Source organism: Octopus sinensis, linkage group LG26 (genome assembly GCF_006345805.1).
Source record: "Octopus sinensis linkage group LG26, ASM634580v1, whole genome shotgun sequence".
Classification (NCBI taxonomy): Eukaryota; Metazoa; Mollusca; class Cephalopoda; order Octopoda; family Octopodidae; genus Octopus; species Octopus sinensis.
The window spans coordinates 15581764-15604693 of NC_043022.1; the positions used below are offsets into that span (position 1 = coordinate 15581764).

General features: G+C 39.8%; 1 protein-coding gene across 1 annotated transcript in view; it reads right to left on the minus strand.

Moving 5' to 3' along the window:
* The window catches only part of LOC115224884 (cilia- and flagella-associated protein 100-like), a 48113-nt gene that overhangs the window by 14951 nt on the left and 10232 nt on the right, over nucleotides 1-22930 (minus strand). The window contains exons 5-11 of the mRNA XM_029795840.2: nucleotides 19958-20121; nucleotides 17668-17824; nucleotides 16538-16647; nucleotides 11557-11620; nucleotides 7588-7739; nucleotides 6694-6792; nucleotides 1064-1183 (exon numbers count right to left, since the gene is read on the minus strand). Of these exons, the coding sequence (XP_029651700.1) occupies nucleotides 1064-1183; nucleotides 6694-6792; nucleotides 7588-7739; nucleotides 11557-11620; nucleotides 16538-16647; nucleotides 17668-17824; nucleotides 19958-20121 (866 nt within the window). The remainder of the gene's footprint in view (nucleotides 1-1063; nucleotides 1184-6693; nucleotides 6793-7587; nucleotides 7740-11556; nucleotides 11621-16537; nucleotides 16648-17667; nucleotides 17825-19957; nucleotides 20122-22930) is intronic.

Here is a 22930-nt window from a genome sequence, read left to right on the forward strand (position 1 = left end):
TGGTGGTCGTCGTGTTGGTGTTGGTGGTGGTGGTGGTGGTGGTCGTGTTGGTGGTGGTGGTGGTGGTGGTGGTGGTGGTGGTGGTGGTGGTGGTGGTGGTAGTGCCAGATGTTACTGATATCACCGAAACTAAATCCCTGTCATACCAGATCAACATAATGAGACTCGGACTAAACAACAGCCAACCACAATGCACCCGACTGCATTCCCTCCTCGCCCACCACCACCACACGACATGACTCAGTGGCTTCAAACGTCCACCCTTAGTTGCATTGGTGTTTTTATTTTTGTTTTTCGTTTTTTTTTGTTTCAAGTGTTGGGCCTCATGGAGGCAATGTGATTGATACTGGTGTCACATAACTGGCACCCGTGCCAGTGGCATGTAAACAGCACTTTTTAAGCGTTGGGGATCATGGATGCAATGTGGTTGCTATTGGTGTCACATAAAAAGCACTTTTCAAGTGTTGGGCCTCATGGAGGCAATGTGGTTGATGCTGGTGTCACATAACTGGCACCCGTGCCAGTGGCACATAAAAAGCACTTTTCAAGTGTTGGGCCTCATGGAGGCAATGTAGTTGATGCTGGTGTCACATAACTGGCACCCAGTGCCAGTGGCACATAAGAATCACCCTCCAAATACTGGACTTCATAGAAGTAATGACAAATTACATTCTTAAGAAGAAGACCCATCAAGTGAATCGTAGTTGTGGAAGATACTGATGTCACACAAATGGCACCTGTGCCAGTGGCACATAAAAAGCACCCATTACATGCTTGGAGTGGTTGGCATTAGGAAGGGCATCCAGCCATAGAAACCATGCCAAATCAAACTGGAGTCTGGTGCAGCCCTCATCTTACCAGCCCTGGTCAAACTGTCCAACCCATGCCAGCATGGACAATGGACGTTAAATGAAGATGATGATGATGATGATGATGATGATGAATGGATCATTTTTGATATAATTTAAAGTACACCCAAACAGATATCTCAACTTTGGTATTCTACAGACGGTGGCATTTAGAATTTTCGGACAGTAAAGAGCAAAGAATTTAAAAAACTTACTCGATGTTGGCTTCGTTACTTCCGATAATACCTCGATAGACTTCTTCAACCTTCTTGTTTAGTTCCTCAAGCATAGAATTTTGGTCAGCCGACTGCATGTTACCACTTGCTGAGAACAATCTGGTGCAAAAGAGATGAACAGCAAGGTAAACAGAGAAGCAGATATCCCTCTCTCTCTTTCGGAGAGGCACAAGCACCTACACACACATATACACACACGGCAGTAACTTCCGCCTACCGAATTCCATCACAAAGCTTCGGTCGGCTCGGGGGGGGGGGCTATAGCGGAAGACACCTACGCAAAGTGCCACGCAGTGGGACTGAACCCGAAACCATATAGCTAGGAAGCAAGCTCCCTAACCACACAGCCATGCCCGCGCCTATATATATATATATATATATTCTACATCGAGTGAAAAACGGGATGGACACTTTGTTTTTGTTTTGGTGCCTCGCTCTGTTGTACACGACTATGAGGATTTGCTTTCCCAAACTTATAATGTACAAACTTATAATGCAATACATGTCCTTGAAGTAGTAATTGTGTGCGGCTGAAGAAGGCTATTGACATACATATTACATCAATTATGCATTGATATAAACCGTCTAATAAAAGCCAGAAACATATGTACCGCTAAATCCTTTGCCTCATGTTTTTATTTTGATAAATATATTATATATATATATATATATATATAGTAAATCCCAGCCCCCCCCCCCCCAAAGAAGAACAAACACACAAAAAAAACCAACAACAACACAAGAATGTGGTACATGTAAAGTATTAGCAGATGCTCAGGGAAAGAAAGAAAGATGGTTTAACGTTTCGAGCAGACGCTCTTCTTCAGAAATAGGATACAGAGGAAAGTCCAATAGAAAAGGAAGATGGAGGGAGAAAAATCGCCAACACATGTGTGTGTGTGTGTGTGTGTGTGTGCGTGTGTGTGTGTGTGTGGTGTGTATATATATATATATATATATATATATATATGGAGGTGCAATGGCCCAGTGGTTAGGGCAGTGGACTCGCGGTCATAGGATCACGGTTTCATTTCCTAGACTAGGCATTGTGAGTGTTTATTGAGCGAAAACACCTAAAGCTCCATGAGGCTCTGGCAGGGGTGGGGTGGCAATCCCTGCTATACTCTTTCGCCGCAACTTTCTCTCACTCTTTCTTCTGTTGGCCTGCTTGCTTAGCCAGCGGGGTGGTGTCATTTAAAGGATAAAACAATGTGAAACACATTGTGACCAGCGATGTGTAGCAACATCTGATAGCCTGGTCGGTCACGGTGATCACGGTGATATATATATATATATATATATATATATATATATATATATATATATATAATATATATATATATAAAAGAAGAAAAGAAAATTGAGATTTGAAAGTTAATAATTGTTTATTGAAACGGCTGTAAGTGAAGATGACCAATTTGCTGTTAATAATAAACAGGTATTAACTTCCCAATCTACATTTTCTTCTTTTAAATGAATATAAACGATATGTTTTAATATATACACCTATTATTTTAAGGAAATTCACTCCCCAAATATACTAGGTGTTGAACCAGTATTTCCTTGGATGAAATCAACCGTTCATGGAGTTTACACATCCCCTAATTAAATTTATATATATACTCTTTTTTACTTGTTTCAGTCATGTGACTGTGGCCATGCTGGAGCACCGCATTCAGTCGAGCAAATTGACCCCAGGACTTATTCTTTGTAAGCCTAGTATTTATTCTATCTGTCTCTTTTGCTGAACTGCTAAGTTACAGGGACGTAAACACAACAGCATCAGTTGTCAAGTGATGTTGGGGGGACAAACACAGACACACAAACATATACACACACACACACACATATATATATATATATACATATATACGACAGGCTTCTTTCAGTTTTCGTCTACCAAATCCACTCACAAGGCTTAGCGGTTCTGCAAAAGAGAGCGATAGAATAAGCACTAGGCTTACAAAGAATAAGTCCTGGGGTCGATTTGCTTGACTGAAGGCGGTGCTCCAGCATGACCACAGTCAAATGACTGAAACAAATAAAAGAGTAAAGAGTATATATATATGCAAGCATGTATGTTTGTATATATTTATGTAAGCATGTGTGTATATTATACGAGAGTGTGTGTGTGTATGTTTAAATGCATATAAAAATGTATAAGTCTTGTGTATTTTCTGGTGGCTGCAATGGCGTAGTGGTGTATATAAACTCTCATTATGGCTGGCGTTAAAACACCTCAGAGTCATTAACAGGTGAGATAATTCACCCTCAGTCCCATTTGGGAGTGATGGATACCGTTTGTTTCACCATTTTTGTGGCTTGTCAGCACCATGTACCACCAGGGTCAAAGGTGAGTCACCTAGCCATGCCAATGACTTAATATGGTCATGGCTGAAGGCAGTGAGCTGGCAGAATCATTAGTACACTGGATGAAATGCTTAGTGGTATTTTGTCTGTGTTTATGTTCTGAGTTCAAATTCCACCGAGGTCGACTTTGCCTTTCATCCTTTTGGGGTCAATAAATTAAGTACCAGTTGCATACTGGGGTCGATCTAATCTCCTGGCCTCCCTCCCCCAAAATTTCTGGCCTTGTGCCTAGAGTAGAAAAGATTCTGAAAGGCAGCAAGTTGGCAGAAAGGTTAGCATGCCGGGCGAAATGCTTAGCAATATTTTGTCTGTCTTTACGTTCTGAGTTCAAATTCAGCTGAAGTCAACTTTGCTTTTCATCCTTTCATGGCCAATAAATTAAATACCTATTTCTTTATTACCCACAAGGGGCTAAACACAGAGGGGACAAACAAGGACAGACATAGGTATTAAGTCGATTACATCGACCCCAGTGTGCAACTGGTACTTTATTTACCGACCCCGAAAGGATGAAAGGCAAAGTCGACCTCGGCGGAATTTGAACTCACAACGTAATGGCAGATGAAATACTGCTAAGCATTTTGCCTGGCGTGTTAACGTTTCAGCCAGCTCACCGCAATAAATTAAATACCAGTTGTGTACTGGGGTCGATTTAGTTGACTGGCCCCCACCCCCAACATTTCTGGCCTTGTGCCTAGAGTAGAAAAGGTTCTGAAAGGCAGCAAGTTGGCAGAAAGGTTAGCATGCCGGGCGAAATGCTTAGCAATATTTTGTCTGTCTTTATGTTCTGAGTTCAATTTCCACTGAGGTCATCTTTGCTTTTCATCCTTTCGTGGCCAATAAATTAAATACCAGTTGTGTACTGGGGTCGATTTAGTTGACTGGCCCCCACCCCCAACATTTCTGGCCTTGTGCCTAGAGTAGAAAAGGTTCTGAAAGGCAGCAAGTTGGCAGAAAGGTTAGCATGCCGGGCGAAATGCTTAGCAATATTTTGTCTGTCTTTATGTTCTGAGTTCAATTTCCACTGAGGTCATCTTTGCTTTTCATCCTTTCGTGGCCAATAAATTAAATACCAGTTGTGTACTGGGGTTGATTTAGTTGACTGGCCCCCTCCCCCAACATTTCAGGCCTTGTGCCTAGGGTAATGGCTTGCAATATCATGAGTTGGTGTGACAGGAAATTGCACACCTAAGAGAAATAAAAGCAACTCTATTATAATATTATCAAACATGTACGTCTGTATAGCTCAGAGTTTCCCAGCCTTTTCATAGTGGTTCCCAACAGTCGTTTCCAATCCTTTTATTAAAATGAGCTTTCCCATGGACCTCCTTTTAATATGCTTATCTTTCAGCTTTTTAATGCTTTTTGGGAGCCTTTGATCACCTATATCATTGATTCTGTTATTATCATTTTTAAATTGTTACACTTGATGATAATAGAGACAATGATATCTTCGCAAACTATTATTCCATGAATTATTTTTCTTGTGAATTATTTGCTCTGTATATATATATATATATATAGATATGTGGAGGCGCAATGGCCCAGTGGTTAGGGCAGCGGACTCGCGGTCGTAGGATCGCAGTTTCGATTCCCAGACCGGGCGTTGTGAGTGTTTATTGAGCAAAAAAACACCTAAAAAGCTCCACGAGGCTCCAGCATGGGTTGGTGGCGATCCCTGCTGTACTCTATCACCACAACTTTCTCTCACTCTTTCTTCTGTTGGCCTGCTCGCTTAGCCAGCAGGGTGGCGTCATTCGAAGGCTAAAACAATGCAAACGCATTGTGACCAGCGATGTGTAACAACATCTGATAGTCTGGTCGGTCACGTGATCACGTGATATATATAGATACACACAGATATATTGCTCTTGTCCATTCAGCTGTAAATGGCTAACCACGTAATGGAATAGCCTTCTGATCAAGGGGAATGTTGGCCTGCTCATCTAACTAGCAAGGTGGCATCATTGCAAAGCGCATTGTGACTAGCGATGTATAACATCCAATAGTCCAGTCGACACCATGATATACTGTGATGATTCTATACTAATGGGACCCATGGAAATTCCACAAAATAGAAAAGATTGAGAGAAGCCACCCAAGAAAGAAAGAACCATCTGTATTTTTATGTTTATTTGACTAAAATATTTCACCTCCAGTCACAATAAGATATTAAACGATTTTTTAATTTCCCTCTGCTAAGCACTTTATATTTCTCTCTCTCTCTTAATGTAACTGGCTCCTCTGCCCATCTCTCTTTATCTGCCATTTCTTTAATTTCACCACCCAGACCATCACCCTCTGCTAAATATTGTATCCTAAACATATCTCTTTCTCTCTACCTTTTCTTTCCCACCCTACAGCATGTTCTTAACACATCTTTCTCCCTCTTTTCTTTCACTGTCTTTTTCTCTCACTCTTAGCCTCTCCCTTCAACTAACCACACAACACACTTGACCTTTGTATACCTCTTTCTCTACTTCTTTCTTCTATACTCACACTCCTCCCCTCCCTCTCCCTCTCACACACTTTTACTGACCTCTCACTTACTCCACCTCCACCTCTCTAACTAAAGTATAAAGGGCGAACAATAACTCAGATCATAAGATATGACGCATGTAATGTTTTATCATAAGTTATGACTCACATAGTGTTTTATAAGTTATGACTCTCATAGTGTTTTATCATAAGTTATGACTCTCACAGTGTTTTATTATAAGTTATGATTCACATAGTGTTTTATAAGTTATGACTCTCATAGTGTTTTATCATAAGTTATGACTCTCACAGTGTTTTATTATAAGTTATGACTCACATAGTGTTTTATAAGTTATGACTCTCATAGTGTTTTATCATAAGTTATGACTCTCACAGTGTTTTATATAAGTTATGACTCCATAGGTTTATAAGTTATGACTCTCAAGTTTTTATCATAAGTTATGACTCTCACAGTGTTTTATTATAAGTTATGACTCACATAGTGTTTTATAAGTTATGACTCTCATAGTGTTTTATCATAAGTTATGACTCTCACAGTGTTTTATCATAAGTTATGACTCTCACAGTGTTTTATCATAAGTTATGACTCTCACAGTGTTTTATTATAAGTTATGACTCACATAGTGTTTTTATAACCATTTCTCATTAAAATTTAGTTCAAAGCTGAATGTAATCAAATCCAATGGTGCCCACCCTGCAGATTCTTCTTAATCCCATGGATCAACTCCATATTAACTTACTTTACTTTCATTTCAAGATCCGCTGCCATTTCTTCTTCTTCTTGTATTTTAACTTTGGTCTTTTCAATTTGGTCTTTAAGGGACCAGGTTTCTTTCTCCCTGAAAAAAAAATATATAATAGGGACCATGAATCATAACAGTATCGTTTCTTGTTTAATTTAATGGTGCCTGAGGTATAACTGGTATGAAATCAATGGAACTATTCTGGTGAGGAAGTGGTAGATGGAATTGTGGGGGGGGAGGGGGGAGAGGAGACTGATACCTTGTGGTGTCTGTTGTGGACCATTTAGGTTTGAATTCTGTCATCGGTTGGAATAAGAGGAGGTGGAGGGGGGAAGATGGGGAGGAAGTGGACAAAAAAGGGAGGAGGTGGAGGAGGGGGTAACAAAAAAAGAAGAGGGGAGAAAGGAACAGGAGAAGGAGAGGAGAGGGCAAGAAGAAAACAAGGAAAGGAGGGGATGAAATGAAGGGGAGGAGGAGGAAGGAGGAATAGGGAAGGATGAGGAAGAAGTGGAAGGAGAGGAAGAGTGAAGGGGACGAGGAGGTGGAGGAGGGGGTAACAAAAAAAGAAGAGGGGAGATGGGAAAAGGAGGAGAAGAGGAGGGAAGGGCAAGAAGAAAACGAGGGGAGGAAAGGAAAGAGAGGAGGAAGGAGGATGAGGAAGAAGAGGAAGAAGAGAAGAGTGAAGGGGAGGAGGATAAAAACAATGAGATGTTAGATTCATTGTGTGTTAGAAGAGTAAGGTCATGGTTGAAAAGCCTTTGATTACAGCCTACTTCTCCTCTATCATTGACCTGGGGTTAAACAAACAACAACAGCAATAACAACACTAGAAAGAACGGAAAACGACCGAAGTCGTCGTCATGGCATCGTATTGTTGTCTTTTGTTCTTACATTTTCTTTCGGTTGGCTTCGAACGACTGTTTGATGTCCTCCAGGGTCTCCTCCGTCTCCTGGGTGTTCTGGATCAAAGTCAGATTCTGTTCTTCGAGTTCAGAGAAAATGTCCAACACTTGCTGCGGAGTTGTGAAGTACAGTTCCACTTCCTGTGGAAAACGGACAGAGAAAGACATATCATGCATTAGAGAGAGAGAGAGAGAGAGAGAGAGAGAGAGAGAGAGAGAGAGACAAGACAGAGAGAGAGAGAGAGAGAGAGAGAAAAAGGAAGGAAGAGAGGGAAGGGGAGGGGAAGGGGGAGAGACAATGACGGCAAAAGAAAGAAGGAATAAGAGTGGGAAGGAGAGAGAGAATGAGAGTGAAAGAAAGAAAGAGAGAGAAAGAAGGAAGGAAAGAGAGAAAGAGAAAGAAAGAGGAAAGAAAGAAGGAAAGAGAGAAAGAGAAAGAAAGAGAGAAAGATGAAGAAAGAAAGGAAGAGAGAGGAAGAAAGAAAGGAAGAGAGAGAAAGAAAAAATAAAGAGAGAGAAAGAAACAAAGAGAGAGAGAGATAGAAAGAAAGAGAAAGAAAGAAAGAGAAAGAAAGAGGGAGAAAGAAAGGGAGAGAGAAAGAAAGAGAGAGAAAAAAAGAGAAAGGGAGAGAGAGAGAGAGAGAGAGAGAGAATGAATGGACTCAGTTGAATGTTTCCCAGTTTAACAGCACCTCTTGGCAAATGGATGAGGGGTGGGGTGGGGGTCTGTGTTTTGGTCCCTTTTCTTAGACAAAGAGACTTCAATCTTGGAGACTTTGGCAAAATGGCTTTGCATTTCTCCCAAAACCAAAAGAGGAGGAATGCAAAGAAAATCTGTGTGGATGTGTGTGTGTGTCGTTGATTATATGTATGTGCATCTGTCTATGCGTTTGCACGTGTATGTGTTTGAGTATGTGTCTGTGTATGTGTGTGTATTCATGCGTATGTATGCATGTATGTATGCATGTATGTATGTGCATATATGTGCTTGTGTGTGTGTGTGTGTATTCATTTAATTCTATGAGATCATAATGGAGATTCCATGGCTTACATCATCACTGCAACAGTGTGCATGTGTGTGTGTGTGCATGTGTGTGTGTGTGCATGTGTGTGTGCATGTATGTGTGTGTGTGTGCATGTGTGTGTGTGTGTGTGTATGTATGTGTGTATGTGTGTGTGTGTGCATGTGTGTGTGTGTGTGCATGTATGTGTGTGTGCATGTGTGTGTGTATGTGTGTATGTAGCATGGAAAACGGATGTTAAACGATGATGATGATGATGATATTTATATATATATTACTCTTTTACTTGTTTCAGTCATTTGACTGCGGCCATGCTGGAGCACCGCCTTTAGTCGAGCAAATCGACCCCGGGATTTATTCTTTGTAAGCCCAGTACTTACTCTATCGGTCTCCTTTTGCCGAACAGCTAAGTGACGGGGACGTAAACACACCAGCATCGGTTGTCAAGCAATGCTAGGGGGACAAACACAGACACACAAACACACACACATACATACATACATACATATATATATATATATATATACGACGGGCTTCTTTCAGTTTCCGTCTACCAAATCCATTCACAAGGCATTGGTCAACCCGGGGCTATAGCAGAAGACACTTACCCGAGGTGCCATGCAGTGGGACTGAACCCGGAACCATGTGGTTGGTTAGCAAGCTACTTACCACACAGCCACTCCTGTGCCTATATATATATAAGTTCAGCAAACAGTTTATATTCAAATGAATATGGTACTTAACTTAGATGCACCAGAATTTTTTTAAAGTATTACCCATAGAAATATGCGGGGTGATTATAATCAAAAATAAGCAACAAGAATGGATCGGTAGTTTAGTACAATTGTTTCATACTATAACATTTTATTGAAGGCTGTAAATATTACAGCAGATATAATATGTCAAGTAATCTTCAGCTAATTTCATATAGTTTTCCAATAATATAAAGTTCTCAAATCAATTAGTAACATCCTAGAGAAGGTATATATATATATATATATAATATATTGTGTGTGTATATGTATATGTACGCACATATAAGTGTGTGTGCATATGTAGGCACATAAGTGTGTGTGTCTACATATATGTGTATGTAGGTAAGCAAATATAAATGTGTATGTATGTGTGTATGTAAGCACATAAGTGTATGTGTATATATGTGTGTGTACGTAGGCACATAAAAGTGTGTGTATGTGTATGTATGTATATGTAGGCACGATATAATTGTGTGTTTGCATGCCGGGCGAAATGTTTAGCGGTATTTCGTCTGTCGTTACGGTCTGAGTTCAAATTCTACCGAGGTCGACTTAGCCTTTCATCCTTTTGCGGTTGATAAATTAAGTACCAGTTTTGAACTGGGGTCGATGTAATCGACTGGTCCCGCCCCCAAAATTTCGGGCCTTGTGCCAGGAATAGAAAAGAATATAATTTGTGTGTGTGTATGCATGTAGGCACCTGTAAGTGTGTGTGTGTATATGTGTGTGTATGTGTGTATATGTAGGTACATCTAAATGTGTGTATATGTGTGTGAGAGCGTGTGGTTTAGTGGTTAGTGTATTTCGGTCATGATTATAAGGTTGTGGGTTCAATTCCCTTAGGCAAGACACTTTACTTCATGTCGCACCAGTCCACTTGGCTGGCAAAAATGAGGTGTACCTGCAATTAAAAAGGGCCACCCTTGTCACACTGAATCTCCCTGAGACTACATTAAGGGTATGCATGTCTGTGGAGTACTCAGCCACTTTCATGTAAATTTCACGAGCAAGCTGTTCTGTTGATTAGATCAACTGGAACCCTCGTTACTGTAAACGATGGAGTGCCGGATTTTTGTTTTTGCATTTGCTGTGTGTGCATGTGTGTGTAGTTGTACATGTGTGCTTGTGAATGTGTCTGTGTGTGTGTATGTGTGTGTGTGTGTGTCTGTGTGTGTGTATATAGTCATGTATCTGTATGAGAACATGATATAGATATCACAACTTATAGCAGCTTTGTTACCATGTATGTGAGACAACATGTCTGTGTGTGTGTGTGTGTGAGAGAGAGTGTGACTCTGTGTGAGTGTGACTCTGTGTGTGTGTGTGACTCTGTGTGAGTGTGACTCTGTGTGTGTGTGACTCTGTGTGAGTGTGACTCTATGTGAGTGTGACTCTGTGTGTGTGTGACTGTGTGAGTGTGACTCTGTGTGAGTGTGACTCTGTGTGTGTGTGACTCTGTGTGAGTGTGACTCTGTGTGTGTGTGACTCTGTGTGAGTGTGACTCTATGTGAGTGTGACTCTGTGTGTGTGTGACTGTGTGAGTGTGACTCTGTGTGAGTGTGACTCTGTGTGTGTGTGTGACTCTGTGTGAGTGTGACTCTGTGTGTGTGTGACTGTGTGAGTGTGACTCTGTGTGAGTGTGACTCTGTGTGTGTGTGACTCTGTGTGAGTGTGACTCTGTGTGTGTGACTGTGTGAGTGTGACTCTGTGTGAGTGTGACTCTGTGTGTGTGTGTGACTCTGTGTGAGTGTGACTCTGTGTGTGTGTGTGTGTGAGTGTGACTCTGTGTGAGTGTGACTCTATGTGTGTGTGACTCTGTGTGTGTGTGACTGTGTGAGTGTGACTCTGTGTGAGTGTGACTCTGTGTGTGTGTGTGTGTGTGAGTGTGACTCTGTGCGAGTGTGACTCTATGTGTGTGTGACTGTGTGTGTGTGACTGTGTGAGTGTGACTCTGTGTGAGTGTGACTCTGTGTGTGTGTGTGACTCTGTGTGAGTGTGACTCTGTGTGAGTGTGACTCTGTGCGAGTGTGACTCTGTGTGAGTGTGACTCTGTGTGAGTGTGACTCTGTGTGAGTGTGACTCTGTGTGTGTGTGTGTGTTGTATTCATGTAGCTGTATAAGATCGTAATACATATATATATATATATATATATATATTATATATATTAGGCTCTCACTTACGTCATCACTGTCGCTGTCTGTAAATTCGTTGCTGGATGTATGACTGTCCGTTTCACTGAAACGCCTGGCGAAATAAAAATCACACGAATAAAATATTATATAACAGAAAGAGATAGAAGAACATGTACATATAACGTGTGTGTGTGTGTGTCTGTGTGTGTGTGTGTCTGTGTGTGCGCATATCTGTGACACGGTCACATTTGGAGTCGCAACCATGTTGACACCAAAACACAAATAAGAAATCTTTAAGTGAAGTAAACAATGTTTATATGTTTCTGAATGGCTATCTTGTATCTCCCCATGTTGTACTCACGGTCGCAAGATTGTGGTTTCAATTCCTGGATCGGGCAGTGCATTGCATTGCCTTCTTGAGCAAGACACTTCATTTCATGTTGTCCTGTGATTACTTTGTCACCTGACGTGTGGCACACTGCGTACCTGTTCAGACAACAGCGATTTGATGGAGAGAGTGAACTAATGGGTGGTACATTCAGGGCAAGTTATTAGGGTACAGTAGTTACCCTAATAGCTTGCCCTGAATGAACCACCCATTAGTTAGTTATCTGATAAAGTACAGAATAAGAACATTTTTACTTAAAATACTGCAGCTAAGGATAAAATTTGAATATTAAAAATGATTTGATATTAAGCAATAATAAATCTCTGAATGAGATGTAAACAGTAACTGCACGACAAGATGAGGTATACTAGCCATCTCAATATGGCTAACCACTAAGGGTGGGTGTTACTGTAGCTTGTAGCCCCAGGAGAACATCGTGTCCAGCTGGCTTTAGGCACACTTTCTGTGCTCTTATGGTATTTGCAAAGGGAAGTCATCCCTCTCTCGTCAACCTAAGTGATATGCACGGACTGCAGTTTCTAGGTATTTGCCTGTCTTCGGCGTACGGCAATCACCGGTTTTCGAAGAAGGGAGACCCGTTTGCAAATCTTTATTTATTGTTTTTCCAGTAACTTCCGTCATTGATATCGAAAAACTGTCTGCAAGCAATAATAAATCTCTGAACGAGATGTAAACAGTAACTGCACAAGTAACATTATAATTAAAAAAGGTACCATCACTTTGTTAAAATATTGACACACAAGAATACTTAAAAAATGAGAGCCAGAAGTACCAATATAGCTAAAGTTTTATGCAAAATAGAATAGTATATAGGGCAGGCAAATTTATTATGTAAGAAATAGGCATTGGGTCAAGACAGATAATGTGAAGACTTGGCAATAACTTTGGCAATAGCTCAAGCAAATTTTACTGCAAATTTGTTGTTATTTCTTTTACTTGTTTCAGTCATTTGACTGTGGCCATGCTGGAGCACCGCCTTTAATTGAGCAACTCGACCCTGGGACTTATTCTTTTGTAAGCCCAGTACTTATTCTATCGGTCTTTTTTGTCGAACCGCTAAGTGACGGGGACATAAACACACCAGCATCGGTTGTCAAACAATGCTAGGGGGACAAACACAGACACACAAACATACACACACATACATATATATACATATATACGACAGGCTTCTTTCAGTTTCCGTCTACCAAATCCACTCACAAGGCTTTGGTCGGCCCAAGGCTATAGTAGAAGACACTTGCCCAAGGTGCCACGCAGTGGGACTGAACCCGGAACCATGTGGTTGGTAAACAAGCTACTTACCACACAGCCACTCCTTATAGGTAGATTTTACTGTAAAATATAGCTAATTTTTCTGTATTACTCTGTTTATTGTACTAACTAATTATGTACTACTATTATTTTTTATAACTTATTTTCAAATTTCTAATTATTAATTAATAATTTTTAAAAAATGAATGTTTTTAAAATGCAAAAAAATATTTTGAGTTATTTTTTTCTTTTTAATAGAAGTAACAAGTAGTAACAAATAGAAGTAATAACTTGTAATAAAATTTTTAGTTTTAATAAAAGCTAATAGTTTCTAAATATTTTATTCTAGATTTTAATCCTAATCTACAATATTTTAAGTAAATTTTTGTTGTTCTGTACTTAACCAGATGTAATAACTTGACCTCAACTTTTCCAGGCCCATAATCTTAAGAACAGTATTTTTCTTGCTCACATTTTTCCATGTTATATATGTATATATATATATATATATATATCAAACTAAGGTTATAGAACAAACTAATGCAAGGTCATCCACATAACATTTCATAACTCGAACATTTAATCAAAGAATATACATTTAAACATCACGGAAGATGGAACATAACTCATCTATACAAGCATATATTTTGTTCCTGATAAGAAACAATCACTGTATTATTGATATATATATACTAGCAGTATCACCCGGCGTTGCTCGGGTTTGTAAGGGAAATAACTATATAAGCATTTTTAGAGAGTTACTTCCCTTATAGATGCCAATTCGGGCTTTCTTAGCCATTTCTGTTTTGGTGTCTTCAAGCCATGAAGTCGTTCTAAAAGAACGCTGGTCTCCTTGACAACGCTTTACGACGTTGATTTCTTACACTCCCTTCCCCACAGCTTCACGAGGGAGGGAAGAAGGGGGAGAAGAAGCAACAGGTGCAGGTGTGACCATGGACGCCAACTCCGCCGCCATCGACACACGAAAAATTATGCATTAAAATGGAATGAAAAATTATGTTAAATTATTTTTAAATCGTAGACTCATCGTAGACGCGCGCTAATACTCAGACGGGCTCGATATGAATCACGACTATAAGATACCCGAATTTGGTTAAACTGCACCGCAAAATGTGGGAGTAGTTAGGAATCTAAATCGAAGGGGACAGACACTCACACAACTACAGTTTTATATATAGATTAGGCATTAAAATGGAATAAAAAATGATGTTAAATATTTTTTAAATCGTAGACTCATCGAGACGCGCGCTAATACTCAGACGAGCTCGATATGAATCACGACTATAAGATACCCGAATTTGGTTAAACTGCACCGCAAAATGTGGGAGTAGTTAGGAATCTAAATCGAAGGGGACAGACACTCACACAACTACAGTTTTATATATATAGATTATTCATTAAAATGGAATAAAAAATGATGTTAAATTATTTTTTAAATCGTAGACTCATCGTAGACGCGCGCTAATACTCAGACGAGCTCGATATGAATCACGACTATAAGATACCCGAATTTGGTTAAACTGCACCGCAAAATGTGGGAGTAGTTAGGAATCTAAATCGAAGGGGACAGACACTCACACAACTACAGTTATATATATAGATTATTCATTAAAATGGAATAAAAAATGATGTTAAATTATTTTTTAAATCGTAGACTCATCGTAGACGCGCGCTAATACTCAGACGAGCTCGATATGAATCACGACTATAAGATACCCGAATTTGGTTAAACTGCACCGCAAAATGTGGGAGTAGTTAGGAATCTAAATCGAAGGGGACAGACACTCACACACTACAGTTTTATATATAGATTATTCATTAAAATGGAATAAAAAATGATGTTAAATTATTTTTTAAATCGTAGACTCATCGTAGACGCGCGCTAATACTCAGACGAGCTCGATATGAATCACGACTATAAGATACCCGAATTTGGTTAAACTGCACCGCAAAATGTGGGAGTAGTTAGGAATCTAAATCGAAGGGGACAGACACTCACACAACTACAGTTTTATATATATAGATTATTCATTAAAATGGAATAAAAAATGATGTTAAATTATTTTTTAAATCGTAGACTCATCGTAGACGCGCGCTAATACTCAGACGAGCTCGATATGAATCACGACTATAGATACCCGAATTTGGTTAACTGCACCGCAAAATGTGGGAGTAGTTAGGATCTAAATCGAAGGGGACAGACACTCACACAACTACAGTTTTATATATATAGATTATGCATTAAAATGGAATAAAAAATGATGTTAATTATTTTTTAAATCGTAGACTCATCGTAGACGCGCGCTAATACTCAGACGAGCTCGATATGAATCACGACTATAAGATACCCGAATTGGTTAAACTGCACCGCAAAATGTGGGAGTAGTTAGGAATCTAAATCGAAGGGGACAGACACTCACACAACTACAGTTTTATATATAAGATTATTCATTAAAATGGAATAAAAAATGATGTTAAATTATTTTTTAAATCGTAGACTCATCGTAGACGCGCGCTAATACTCAGACGAGCTCGATATGAATCACGACTATAAGATACCGAATTTGGTTAAACTGCACCGCAAAATGTGGGAGTAGTTAGGAATCTAAATCGAAGGGGACAGACACTCACACAACTACAGTTTTATATATATAGATTATTCATTAAAATGGAATAAAAAATGATGTTAAATTATTTTTTAAATCGTAGACTCATCGTAGACGCGCGCTAATACTCAGACGAGCTCGATATGAATCACGACTATAAGATACCCGAATTTGGTTAAACTGCACCGCAAAATGTGGGAGTAGTTAGGAATCTAAATCGAAGGGGACAGACACTCACACAACTACAGTTTTATATATATAGATTATTCATTAAAATGGAATAAAAAATGATGTTAAATTATTTTTTAAATCGTAGACTCATCGTAGACGCGCGCTAATACTCAGACGAGCTCGATATGAATCACGACTATAAGATACCCGAATTTGGTTAAACTGCACCGCAAAATGTGGGAGTAGTTAGGAATCTAAATCGAAGGGGACAGACACTCACACAACTACAGTTTTATATATATAGATATATATATATGTATGTATATATATATATATATCTATATCTATATATATATAATATATATACACATATATATATAGATAGATATATTGATAGACAGATAGATAGATAGATATAGATAGATAGATAGATAGATAGAGCTCCCTCAAAATCACATTCATATCTTCAAAAATAAGTGACACATTTCAAAACAATTTGAAATAGGTTTCGAGAAAGATCAACATTTTTCTTTGAATTTGAAGAAATCAAGTTTCTGCGATTCCTTACTTTATCTTGCTTTCTTCTTGTTCAATGCTTGTTTGGTCCCGTTGCATCGACTTCTTATGTCTCAGTTGCCGCCGGTCTTTCCGTTTTTGTTTTATTTCTTCCTGCCATTCCTGAAGTGGGAAGGAATTTAGAGGCAATAATGAGTTCATTCTTTGTGAATATAAACATACCTACATGGAATGGAAGCACTCCGTCGGTTACAACGACGAGGGTTCCGGTTGATCCGATCAACGGAACAGCCTGATCGTGAAATTAACGTGTAAGTGGCTGAGCACTCCACAGACACGTGTACCCTTAACGTAGTTCTCGGCGATATTCAGCGTGACACAGAGAGTGACAAGGCCGGCCCCTTGAAATACAGGTACAACAGAAACAGGAAATAAGAGTGAGAGAAAGTTGTGGTGAAAGAGTACAGCAGGGATCACCACCATCCCCTGCTGGAGCCTCGTGGAGCTTTTAGGTGTTTTCGCTCAATAAAAACTCACAAAGCCCGGTCTGGGAATCGAAACCGCGATCCTATGACGCGAATCCGCTGCCCTAACCACTGGGCCATTGCGCCTCCACATACCTACATACCTACACACTCACACGTTCTTTGTTTGTTTCAGTCATTTGACTGTGGCCATGCTGGAGCTTTGGACAAGGGTCTTACACTGTAGCCTTGGGCCAACCAAAGTCTTGGGATTGGATTTGGTAGACAGAAACTAAAAGAAAAAAGCCTATCATATATGAGTGTGTGTGCGCGTGTGTGTATGTGTGTGTGTGTGTGTGTGTGTGTATCTGTGTTTATCTCTACCACTTTACAACCAGTATTGTAGTGTTTACATCCACATGACTTAGCAGTCCAACAAAAAGTGACTGATAAAATAAGTACCAAGCTTAAAAAATATAAACAAATAATGGGGTCGATTCACTCAACTAAAATCCTTCAAGGCGGTGCCCTAGCATGGCCACAGTCTAACGACTGAAACAAATAAAGGATAAAAGATATAAAAGAAAAGACAAACATACATATACATGTATGCTGGGCTTCTGCATAGTTTCCATCAACCAAATTCACTCACAAGGCATTCTATTTCCCACTTATTTATTTAACACTTATTTCAGTTACTTTAAGCAGATAGACATACCACTGGTGCAAGATTCTCCAGAAAGTCCCTGTATATCTTGTACTCCTTTAATGTATCTTCAGCTTTTGATATTTCAGATTTTAGTGACATTATTGATGCATTGATCTTCTTGATTTCGGCAACTTTCTCTAGTTTTTCTTTCGTTTCCTGTTCAGCACTGAAATTGGAGTAATTTTCAAGAAATTAGTTCAGAAAGATTCATGGGATGACAAAGACAAAGACACATAAAAAAAACCCCTAGCTTGGGAAGGTCCTTTGACCCTTTTAAGATAGATAAAGGGGTTAATATGCATTAAATAACAATTTCATTAACAATAAAGGGTGGAAAGAATATGAAATGCTAATAAATTTTGTGTGCAGTGATTTTTGGGGGAAAAATCATTCTCATGGTAAGTGTGTGTGTGCATCCAGTAAATCGGTGCTTCGTTGTACCATTTATTTACTTTTATGTATAATTTTACCCTCACGGGCTATCCTTTACTGGAAAGCAATACTCTCGTATTGCATTACTATTTTCATTGAAACTTCTTCACTGTTCTCGTTCTGTTAACGTTTTGTCGTTCAGACGAGTGTACTGGCATAGATGTGGCAACATTTGAAATATTGTCGAGGTTTATGCAGCTGATGAAGATAAATCAAATATACGTTTGGCAAACGTATTTTGAAGAATCTGAAACTGGTACTGCATTATCCGTTATCTAGGTTTTTCATTTTTCAAATGTTCTTCCTAGAGGTAAGACAACTTTTTTCATGTTTGTTGCACACATGCATCTTTACTAGTACATATGCAGTGAAGCTATACATTAGCGTCGTATTTATTACGTTCGCTATTTTCCAGTAAATATCGGTGCTTCGTTGTACCTTTTATTTACTTTTATGTATATATATATATATATATATATATATATATATATTACGGAGATGGACTCGCATAGCAAGTGATTTAATCTGAGATCGTGTGCTGAAACGAAAACAATTGCAGCGTGGAAGGTGTTTATAAGCCATTTAAGAAACACACAAAAGCCGTTCAATTCACTTCAACATTTAGTTTAATTTGTCAAAATATTTTTGTCGCTTTAAGACCGTGATCTGTTCACTGACAAAAATCCGTGCTGCATCTGACAATGTTGAAGTGAATCGAACAGCTTTTGTGTGTTTCTTATATGGCTTACAAACACCTTCCACACTGCAATTATATATATATATATATATATATATATATGTATATATATAAATGAGGATAAGATCGTTAATTTAGATATCGAACTTATCAAGTAGCCAGCATGGGAATAAAAACCTTCAAAGGTAATAATCATTATTAAAATTAAAATTTAGGGTATCTAGGAGATACCGCCACGCTGGAAATAGCAGCCAAAACTTGACTCTAAAACCACATTAAATGTTCATACAGCACCAGGAGAGAAGACGAAAGGAGAAGATGAATAGCAAAAAGCAATTACTGTAAAGAGAGAGAGAGAGACAAAGAGCATGAGAGATAGAAAGATAAAGAGAGTGAGAGAGAGTGAAAGAGAGAGGGAGAGATGGGGTGAGAGAAAGACGAAGAGAGTAAGAAAGACAAAGAGAGAGACAAAAAGAGAAAGACAAAGAAAGTGAGAGAAAGAAAGAGAGAGAGAAACTAAGAGCATGAGAGAGAGGTAAAGAGAAAGAGGGAGAAAGAGAGATGAAGAGAGAGAGAGAGGGGGGAGAGAAAGAGAGAGAGAGAGAGAGAGAGTTGGGAGAATAACTGGCAGAGTTGACTTCGAAGAAAAAAACTTAAAAAGTCAAAGACAATTCAAGGCAAGAATCCTTCCGATTCTTCTTCACCATTTTGGAAAGAAAGAAAAACAACTTATTCCTTTCCTTTCTCTCTCACTTATTTTCTTCTTTCCTTCCTTCTTTCTTTCTTTCCTCCTTTCCCTTTCTCTCTCTCATTCATTCTCTCTTTCCTTCCCTTCTTTCCTCTCTTTCCTTCCCTTCTTTCTCTCTTTCACTCTCTCTCCCTCCTTCCTTCCTTCCTTCTTCTGTCTGTCTCTCTCTCCCTTCCTTCCTTCTTTCTTTCCTTCCTTCTTTCCCTCTCTTTCATTCTCCGTCTTTCCTTCCTTCTTTCTCTCTCCCCCTCCTTCCTTCCTTTCTTTGTCTGTCTCTCTTTCTTTCTCCATCTGTCTCTCTCTTTCTCTCCCTCCTTCCTTCCTTCTTCTGTCTGTCTCTCTCTCTCTCTCTCTCCCTTTCTCCCTTCCTTCCTTCCTTCTTTCCTTTTCCTTCCCCCCCTCTCCCCAATCAAAACACTTACATCTTTATGGCTTCAACAGAACTCTTATCATTTTCCTTCAAGAATTCATCAAACATGGAAGCATCTTCCTCCAAATACTGTTCCGCCATTTCCAGCTTCCTTTCTTCCGCCTGAGCGATTTCGTCCAGCTTCCGCATCTCGTGTCGCATCACACCAATGGCATACTGGCGGAGGAACGGAGAGGAGAGACTTCGTTAATCATTGCTGACACCACCACCGCCACCACCACCGCCACAATCAGCACCACCCTCACAACCACCACCAGCACCACCACCACCACCACCACCACCACCAGCACCACCCTCACAACCACCACCACCACCACCATCACCACCACCCTCACAACCACCACCAGCACCACCACCACAACCAGCACTACCACCACCACAACCACCAGCACCACCCTCTCAACCACCACCACCACTACCACCAGCACCACCACCACAACCAGCACTACCACCACCAGCACCACCACCACAACCACCACCACCACCACCACAACCACCAGCACCACCCTCACAACCACCACCACTACCACCACCACCACCACCACCACCACCATCACTACCACCCTCACAACCACCACCACCACCAACACTACAACTACCTCTACCTTCATAACTACTACCACCACCACCACCACCACCACCATCATTGCCACTGTCTACATTCCCACTATCACCCTAATGGTGACCACCACTACCAGCATGTGCACATATGTATGTGCATGTGTGTGTGTGTAGTCTGTGTTTGTATTTATCAAAGTAAACCAGTGTGTCAAGGTGTGTTCTTTTGCATAAATTAAACAAAAAGAAACAGAAAAATAGTCATAACTTAGCAATTCAACAAATAGAAATCAACAAAACAAATACCAGACAGAAATATGGTCAGCTTAAACTCATTAAAGGCAGTGCTCCAGCATGGGCACAGTCCACAGACTGAAACCAATAAATGAGCATCAGGATTTCTAAAAAGAATGAAACGGTACTCCACACTCTTGCCGCAGACCAGAAATTTTAAGATTTTTCACAATAACTAAGCAAAATAAATAAATAAACAAATATTCCGGGTTCAGTCCCACTGCGTGGCACCTTGGGCAAGTGTCTTCTACTATAGCCTCGGGCTGACCAGAGCCTTGTGAGTGGATTTGGTAGACGGAAACTGAAAGAAGCCTGTCGTATATATGTATATATATATGTTTGTGTGTGTATGTCTATGTGTCTGAGTTTGTCCCCCTAGCATTGCTTGACAACCGATGCTGGTGTGTTTATGTCCCCGTCACTTAGCGGTTCGGCAAAAGAGACCGATAAAATAAGTACTGGGCTTACAAAGAATGACCCGGGGTCGAGTTGCATGACTAAAGGCGGTGCTCCAGCATGGCCGCAGTCAAATGACTGAAACAAGTAAAAGAGTAAAAGAGTAAATCTAATAAATAAAACTATGCATTCTTCATGTATCTCCTTTATTCTTTAATTTCTACTCCAGACCTCTGATCCCACCAAATATTATGAAGAAATAGTTATCTCCCTTGTACTAATTGCCTGTTGGAGGATTCTATGTGTCTGAAATACATAAAATGTCTTTCCTAACATTTGAAATATTAGTATTATCAATGGCACAGGCACGGCTGTGTGGTAAGAGGTTTCCTTCTGAACCACATGGTTCCGGGTTCAGTCCCACTGCGTAGCATCTTGGGCCAAGTGTCTTCTATCATAACCCTGGGCTAACCAAAGCCTTATGAGTGGATGTGAAAGTGAAAGGAGCCCATCATATGTGTGTGAGTGTATGTGTGTGTGTGAGTGTGTGTGTGAGTGTGTGTATGTGTGTGTGTGTGTGTGCGAGTGTGTGTGTGTATGTGTGTGTGAGTGTGTGTATGTGTGTGTGTGAGTGTGTGTGTATGTGAGTGTGTGTGAGTGTGTGTGTGTGAGTGTCTGTGTATGTGTGTGTGAGTGTCTGTGTGTGTGTATGTGTGAGTGTGTGTGTATGTGTGTGTGTGAGTGTGTGTGTATATGTGTGTGTGTGAGTGTGTGCATATGTGTATGTGTGTGTGAGTGTGTGTGAGTGTGTGTATGTGTGTGTGTGTGTTTGTGACAGTATTTGTCCCCCCACCACTTAGCAGTTCAGCAAAAATAATTGATAGAATAAGTACCAAGCTAAAGAAAAAAAAGTCCTCGGTGTTGAATCACACGACTAAAAATTCCTCAAGCTGCCCCAGCATGGCCATGGTCAACTGACTGAACAGAAGCAAAAGAATAAAAGATAAAACACAATATCTGTATACACTCTGAGTCATGTGTATATGTATATACACGCATCTGGCTGTGTATATATGTGTGTATATAAGTGTGTCTGGGTGTGTTCATACCTAACATGTCCCAGTAGGGAATACGAATCGACATCAACGACCCCCACCCTCCCACCCGCCAACCCACCCAACATACCTGCAATCCAAGGCTACAATAAAATCTATTATTGTCTAGAACAACACAACGAATATTTTGCTAATGTTCGCATATTTGTGTGTGTGTGTGTGTGAGTGTAAATATAATTATATATATATATATATATAATATATGTATGTATGTATGTGCATACGTATGTATGTTTGTATGTATGTATCCGTGTTATCATGGTTTCCATCCCTATCAAATTCTCCGGAAAGGAGTGTGTATCAATATGTCACAGGTGTGTGAATACCTTGCAGAACTGTGACATACATTTAGGCATATTATGAAAGTGATGTCATATATTTTAGCCCTTTTAATACCAACCCGGCTGAAACTGCCTCTGGCTCTGTAATACAAATATCTTGTTTTCATAAGTTTTGAATTAAAATCTTCCACCAAACCTTAGTCACAATTTATGTTCCTAACACTAGCTTCATGATAACTCTCTCTTTTACTCTTTTACTTGTTTCAGTCATTTGACTGCGGCCATGCTGGAGCACCACCTTTAGTCGAGCAAATCGACCCC